Consider the following 8,326-nt stretch of genomic DNA (forward strand, 5'->3'; position numbering starts at 1 on the left):
AGCACTTGAAAGAGCAAGGCAGTAGACCAGAAAGTTAAAGTTCAGGATTACAGCCTTATACACATGATCGCATTGCTTTATTTAGAGAGACACCTCACAGGCGAAAAGCCTGAGCTAGGAGGGTGTCTGAGCATCACCAAACTGGAAAATTATGTGACTAGAGACCATAGTTGAGTGGTTAAGAACGTTCATTTTTACTGAAGTTGTATAATGCCTTTGGGAATTTTTGGATATTAATAAATAATTATGAGTGATGATCAATTAGAAAATCTGTATATACAGTTATTCAGTTCTGGATGGATTTTGCCGTTATCTCTGTTGATCAGCATGTTTTATGTTTTTGCCACATGCATATAAATGTCCAGTGATATGCCTAAATGTTTTCCGTTTTGCAGGTCAGTTTTCTCTATCTTTTTTTTTTCTTTTGGTGGAAGGTTTACTGCCTCTCACAAACACTGTAAACCAAAAATTACTTTCTGTACACATCATCCATTTCCTCTCCCGTTCATTTTCATGCAGATATTTCCTGCTGCCCTGATAGCCTAGTGTTTATGTACCCTGGAGTGTGCATTAGAATTCAGAAGAGGACAAACCCAGGCTTTAACACAGGAAAACGGACATTAAACAAACCTAGAAACACATCCATAGTTACACATTGTGGTGGTGTGATAGAAACAGGTTGGAAGTTAGGACTGGCTTAAATTGGGTTGGGGGATGAATAGGTAAGGTGCTCTGAGAAAGGGATGGACAAAAAAGTGCTGAACAGGTGGAAGTCAGAAGAATAAGTTGCTGGTAGAGGGATGATCAGATGCAAAACACTTAAGGTAAAAGAAAGGGCAGCTGGGCAGAAACGGAACTGAGATGATTTTTATATTTATTTATTTATTTATTTATTTATTTTTGGCTGTGTTGGGTCTTCGTTTCTGTGCGAGGGCTTTCTCCAGTTGCGGCGAGCGGGGGCCACTCTTCATCGTGGTGCGCAGGCCTCTCACTATCGCGGACTCTATTCTTGCGGCTTGCGGAGCAGAGGCTCCAGACACGCAGGCTCAGTAGTTGTGGCTCATGGGCCCAGTTGCTCCGCAGCATGTGCAATCCTTCCAGACCAGGGCTCAAACCCGTGTCCCCTGCATCAGCAGGCAGACTCTCAACCACTGCACCACCAGGGAAGCCCGAGATGGTGGTTCTTACTTCTGTTCCCTAACTCCTCCATTTGCAGTCATGGTCCAGCAGGTCGAGAGCTGTGTCTTTCTTCTCTGTTGCATCCCTGGCGGGGTCTGTGTGCTGTTATTAAGCTGTTGTCTCTCGGCTTCAAACCCACCCCTCTCTACTGTGCTGTCTGACGCTGAGGCTGGGATTCAGCTAACCACCCTCTTCATTGGCCAAGCTGGCTTCCTGTTAGATTCTGTCTGTAGGGGGCGCTAGAGGAAGACCGTAATGACAGGGGGAGAAGAAGGACTCCTTATTTGCTTCCTGCTCTCATCAGAATCAACTCAGCTTTTATTTACCCCAGAAGCAGTTGGTTCCACTTCTCTTTTTTTTTTTTTTTTCTGTAATCCCCAGAGCCAGTCTCCTTCAGAGATACCAGGACCAGCAGTCATGGTGCCCTCCTCACATGCCTGGGTCTCACCTCCCATAGGATGCCTTTTGCCAGCATCTAGGTTCTAGTAACCCCCTCTCTTTTATTTGTCTCCCCAGCCCTAAGGGTGGTATCTGCCTCTAGCAGTCACTATCTTTGACTCCTCCAACATCTGTTTAACCAATTCCTTATATTAAATTCTCCCTGTTCAGATAACAGGTGGAACGTCTGTTTTCCTGACTGGCCCTGGCAGATGCATGGGTGGTTTAACTTGTCTGCTGTTGCCCAAACTTGCCATGTCTTAATGAGGATCCCCAGCTGGGTCCCTTCAAGGCCAAATGTCCCTGAGTGGAAAAGGTCAACCACAAGCAAGAAATGATGATTGTCAAGCTGGAAGATGTATTTTTCTCAGATGCTTGCACGGTCTGCCTATTCCCAACCTCCACTATGCAATATCTTTTCCAAGGTTAGCAGAATTATACAAGCATCAATTTGGGCATTATTGCCTTTTCATCTGGGACACCGAGAAAGTGTTTCAGCAGCCTTGATAAATTAAATCTGACCACCTAGCTCCCAGACTGGCAGGTTCCTACATCATTGACAGAGAAGACAGGGGAAAGCAGTTTTCCCAGTTGTTGCTGTAAATGATGTGCATTGTGTTCACAACCATTATTAGCAGGTGGAGAATTTGAAGTGTGGGTAGATTGCAGAACTGCCTCTTTTAAAAATGCATAAGCACTTTGTGAGTTTTCTAAGTCGTGCTTCCCTCAGTCCGGTTTGAATTTTTCATAGGGGAGAAAGATTCTGTTGTCTTTCCTCTTTTATTCCTTCTTTGTCAGTACGGACTTAGGGCTACAGTGGAAAGGGAGCGAGTGTAATCATATAATTTTCTTGACTGGTCCTCAATTTTTCCAAGTTGTAAAATGTTGGAAGATTCAGTGTTTAAGGACTTGAGGCTATTGAGTTTCCTGCCCCTTACCATTTAATCCAAACTACAAATTTCCCTGGGCTCTGGGTTTAAATTTATCTGATGCGTCCTAAAGTAAATTTTTATCCTGGAAGACTCATCCATTTGTGAAATTCTAAGCACTGCACTTTGAAGGAACCTTCCTTCCAAAATGATCCCCTGGTCATATACTATGTTCCTCTCCAGTCCCAAATAGAGTCAGACATTATGAATTGCTCGGTGTACATTTTCCTGACGAGTCCAATTATAGCATCAGTGTTCTTCCCAACATGATGCTCCAGCCAGACCTAAGAATTGGTTTTATAGCGTGTTAGTGGAAACCTAATCATCATATCTAACAAGCTCCTGATCTTTTTCGTTTATGTAGATCAGTGTCTGGCTTCTGGTAGAACAAATGTGGAACGTGTACACTGATTGAAATGCGTATTGGATGCCACAAACCGTGAAACATCTTTACCTTCATTAACTATCTCATTTAATTTTCCTAAAACCCTTATGAGGAAGATACTATTACTAGCCTTATTTTTCAGATGAGGAAACTGAGGCTCAGAGAGGTAAAGTAATTGATCCAAGCTGACATATTTCAGGGCCTGACTCTGGAGCCTGACATCTGTCTGCTACATTATCAACTTGATATAATTCAACGCATGTGTCTGGCTCATTCATTTAATCGTCAAACATTTATCAAACCTCTATTATGTGCCAGGCAGCAAAAATGAAATCCAGCAAATTCAGCAATGGTTTATTTAAAAATAAGGAAGAGCTATTAGGCTCTTTGACCAGCAACTAGTTAATACACCCCTCGAAAGGCAGTGGAGGTTTTGCTTTTTTAATATCAATAAATCAGACTTTTCTGGCAATGAAATGGCTTTCTCCCTCTATCTGACTAATCAATTGTAACCTATTTTCTCCTCAAATGGAGAGATTTATTCCAGCCAGCGTTGAAACCTCAGCAAATTGAGAGCAAAAGTATGTTGCAACCTGAAGTACCGAAGTATTTAGGAGATCATATTTTGCTGTAATTGGGCGGATTCTAGAATACCTAGAGTTACAGAACATACCTTTCATAGATGTATTTACACTTTCCGGAACAGGTGAGTACATGTCAGTGGGACTGCAAGGGCGAAAGGGTTTTCTGTGTTCTGGTTTGTAACCTCTGTCTGCTGTGGTTAAATTCTCAGGAAGGGGGTGATACGCCAGACAGTGCTACCAAAAAAGAAACAGCGTGGTTCTCTTCTCACGTTTGATTATTTTTCAAATTTCATAATGACTCTTCACGAAGCACCTCCAGCTAGACTGTGTTAATCCCATATTCTTCCTTGATTTCAACCTAAGACGTAGACTTCAGAAGCCATCTTATGAATTATCTTTCCAAAATAGTAAAACATTCAGACGTGCTCATTAAATATTGAAACGTGGTAGTATGACAAGCTCCACTAAAATTAATTTGTTTCATTTCCCTTTAATAGTGATAGCGCCTAGAATAAGTGGAAAGTAATACTTCTGCTTGCCTAGAAGCTGGTGGATCCCAGCTGACATTTAAATCCGTGATCATCCTGGCAGTCCAGGGAGGAAATAATGCATCTGTGCCAGGTTCTTGGCTTGGACGGATCTTGGAGGGCTGCGTGCGGTTTTCCACATGAATACACGGGACTCCCTCACATGATGGTGTTTGCGTTGTTAAAATGCCTTTTAGAAAAGCCTCAAGGTTTCCCTCCAAGTCCACTGAATGGAATGACTTTCAGGGGAAGGCAACTGCTGGGCAGAGAAACACAGGCTTGTATTTCGACCGGTACAGCAGGTTTTATGGCCAAAATATTTTGTCATCTTGTTTTAAGGTAATAGGAGTACTCCAGCACATCTCCTTCTTCTTCTCCTTTCTGTCTTTCTCCTGTTCCCCTTCTTTCTTTTTTTTTAAGGCTAAGTTCAATTTCTGAACTTTTCTCAAAAAATAAAAAATAAAACTAGATCAACTCTGGGTTGAGGTGATTACTTTTCCTTGGTCCAATTAGCTGGAGCCATTTTTCCATCGAGTCATATTAGTATAGGGATGGTCAGGTTTTGAGAGGCAGAGGCAAAGTCTGCCTTCTGAAGGAGAAAAAACGTTCACCTCAGAGTCTGGGCTGGCAGACAGAAAGCATTTTCTGTTGCTGCTATTTTCTGTTACCAGCTGGCACGTGTTGAACAGTTTCTCTGTTGCACGGAAGAGATTTGTTTGTAATAGCCTGAGATAACTAGGACATTACTGCTGTGGTGATTCCTTTTAGCTAATGGGATTGTTGCCTTTCGTTTAATGGGTATATAAGTACATGAATACTCAGTCACATTTTAAAAAGTGGTTCAGAAGAGCAGGTATACGTGAGAGAGACTTTTGGAACTGTGCTTTACAGGGACTTTTTTTTTTTACTATCTCAGGGGAAAAATGTATAAATTGCTATAAATATTTAAATCATTTAGCTATGTAGAAGGCAGGCATTGTAAAAGACGGCAGGATATAACTTTCCTAATGGTTTCCATTCTAGGGTTCCTCTACTTTGACCACATTAGAAATGACAATAAAGTGAGATCTTATTATCATGTGACTTATTATTTATGAGTATAAGATATAGTGCAAATCAAAACTAGGTCTCCTTTAAAACGTATAAACGTACCACATTATCCTTGTCCTCAATATTAGCATTATAAAGGGGATTGATTTCCTTTTTTTTTTTTTGCGGTTCGCGGGCCTCTCACTGTTGTGGCCTCTCCTGTTGCAGAGCACAGGCTCCGGACGCGCAGGCTCAGCAGCCATGGCTCACGGGCCCAGCTGCTCCGCGGCATGCGGGATCCTCCCGGACCGCGGCACGAACCCGTGTCCCCTGCATCGGCAGGCAGACTCTCAACCACTGCGCCACCAGGGAAGCCCTGATTTCCCTTTTTTTTATGGCTTAAGTGCAATGAACTATATGAAGTACCCAGTGTATAACATATGATCAGTAAACAATATTAAGTTCATGACTCCAAGAACACTGTGGCTGTTCAAAGGGTGGAAGGCTGGGAGCAGTGACTTATGTTTAGGAAATTGCTTTGTGCCATAATTGTGGATTTCCTAGTTTAGGGAGCCACCAACTGAGTATCTGAAAAGTGGCTCTGCCTCCAAATAGCTCAACGCAATGCTATGAATCAAGACTTAGGGAAATAGGGAGAGAGGAATTCACACTGGCTTAAATATATTGTAGTGGGTCATATAAGTGAAGGCTCATTGACAGGTCTGGCTTCAGGTATGTCTGGATCCAGGTATTTAAATGTTATTATTAGGATAGTATTTTAATGAATTTCTACACTGTGACTTGAGCTATTTTCTGGGAGGACAACAAGGAACATTTCACCTTGTCCACCTCAGGGTGCTCACGGTATAGTAGCTGAGATGCCTAAGGTAGAAAAGAACTATAACAAAATATGCTATGTGCAATAATAGATGCATTTACAAAAGTAGACCATAACTCAGAGGAAAAATTTAACAACTACTTCTGAGGATAGGTAAACAAGGATTCAGAGAAAATTGAAAATCAAAACAATTGAAAATTGTTTTGAAAGAGAAGCAGGAATTTTACAGACAGCCTTGGTTCTAGTATTTGGGAGACCTGTATTCAAATCCCAGCCCTGCCATTTACAGATAGTGCAAACTACAACAAGTTTCTTAAATTCCCAGGGTCTTAGTTTCCTTGATTGGAAACTGGGAGTGGAGCTACTGATTTCTTCGAATTATCATGAGGACCCGGTGAATTGATGCATGCACAGAGCTTACATGGGGGCCAGCACAAAGTAAGCCCTCCCTGACTGGTAGCTGTCATTCCACTCTTCTAGACTCCCCCTATTTACCTGACTGCAATAACATGGGGCATTGGATTAGGGTTTAACATCAGCCACAGTAAAATCAGCTAGCATTTATTGAGCGCTTACTGCATGCCACACATTGCATTAAGAGTTTCACTTGCCTTGTCTAAATCCACCCTACAACTCTTGGAAGTGGGGAAATTATTATCCTCATCTCACAGATAAGGAAACTGAAGCTTTGAGAATTTAAGGGATATGCCAACGTAGCAAGGTTAGTGATGGTATAGCTGAGTAACTGTCTGACTCCAGTGCCCATGGGCTGAAGCATTACACTATATTTCTTGTCATGCAGCACGCCATCATTAACTTGCTTCGCTCGATGAACTTGGCTGCTGGGTACTCCTGTTGCAGTCCATTCCGTGTGCCATCCCATTTCTTCTAAAGACATGGTTGTGGATGCTCATGTGTGTGTGTGTGTGTGTTCACATGCTGTGTTGTTACTCCGCACTGAGCTGCCTGGCATTCATCCCTTGGGTCCTGTGCTTCCTTGCAGGTGAGCCATCTAGGTGGTCATCCTCGCACTGTGATTGCTGCTGCAAGAATGGCAAGGGTGACAAAGAAGGAGAGAGTGGCACCTCTTGCAATGACCTCTCCAGCTCCAGCTGCGACAGCCAGTCTGAGGCCAGCTCCCCCCAGGAGACAGTCATCTGTGGGCCTGTGACGCGCCAGACCAACATCCAGACTCTGGACCGTCCCATCAAGAAGGGCCCCGTCCAACTGATCCAGCAGTCAGAGATGCGACGGAAAAGTGATCTGCTCCGGACTCTGACTTCGGGCTCCAGGGAGTCGAACGTGAGCAGCAAAAAAAAACCTGTTAAGGAAAAGCTCTCAATTGAGGAAGAGCTGGAGAAATGCATCCAGGATTTCCTGAAGATCAAAATCCCAGAGAGGTTCCCTGAGCGAAAACATCCATGGCAATCTGAACTTTTGCGGAAGTATCATCTATAGTGGAGGGCGGGGGAGGTGGGAGAAGAAACAGATCGTGTCACCATTTTGAAGTAAACCTCCTAAAAGAAATTCATATTTAAAAAGAAAAACAATAACTAACGATACACGTTTGTTAGAATACAGTAGCCCATTGATATACTACTGCCTGTTTACCTAGTTCACCTTAACATGTCAATCCACAGGGTAGATTTCTTTCCAGATGTGGAAGTATAAGAATCTCTCTCTCTTCTTTTTGTTCTTTATTTGTTTGTTAACTGGGTCCCATGTGCTGAGTATCTTACGTATAATGAGAGCCAGCTACATAAGTATAGCTGAGAGGCCTTGGGAATCATTTATCCCAAACTGGGTTTTGCTCTCCTCTTCTACCTCCCTCCTTTGAATGAGAATATGGTAGAGATCTGACCCATTGCCATAGGTCTGAATTTTTAAATTTTCCTTTTCCCTTTTGTTTATGGGGTAAGGGGGGAATGGCAGATTTATATGACTTTTCACTCAAATCGATTATGTGCCAGTTTATATTGACTCCGTATGCATGAGTATTTGTGCAACACAAGCCCAACAAAGTGTGTATATACACACAGTGCACATGAGCCCAGGGCCTGGGCATCCTAAGAGGTGTGCTTCCGCTCCCAGCAGCACCCTCTTAGAGTCCTTCAGACACAGGAGCCTCTGCTCTTATCTTAAAACCCTTCTGGGAAGATTTCCCAACCTCTTGGCAACACTTCCTAACATCAGAGAACCTTCATCATCAACAAATTACCTTCCTTATTTCAAAATTAACACCCTCAGGCTCCATTTTACTGCGTTGCTCTTTCTTTGCACTAGGAGAAGGTGAGAAGAGCTAGTCACATATTCTTTGTGTTTTTTTTTAAAAAAACAAAACATCCCTAATCCGCAAAAATGACTGCACAACGACCCCATGTGCAGCCTTCTCTACCCTGAGCTGAATTACCTTCCTT

At 42.8% G+C, this 8,326-nt stretch overlaps 1 protein-coding gene across 1 annotated transcript in view; it reads left to right on the forward strand.

Moving 5' to 3' along the window:
- Positions 1–7,367, forward strand: part of KCTD16 (potassium channel tetramerization domain containing 16) — a 265,170-nt gene extending 257,803 nt beyond the window's left edge. The window contains exon 3 of the mRNA XM_060295472.1: positions 6,913–7,367. Coding sequence (XP_060151455.1) covers positions 6,913–7,367 — 455 coding nt within the window. The remainder of the gene's footprint in view (positions 1–6,912) is intronic.
- Positions 7,368–8,326: the final 959 nt, after the last annotated feature.

This window comes from Globicephala melas, chromosome 3 (assembly GCF_963455315.2).
Source record: "Globicephala melas chromosome 3, mGloMel1.2, whole genome shotgun sequence".
Lineage (NCBI taxonomy): Eukaryota > Metazoa > Chordata > Mammalia > Artiodactyla > Delphinidae > Globicephala > Globicephala melas.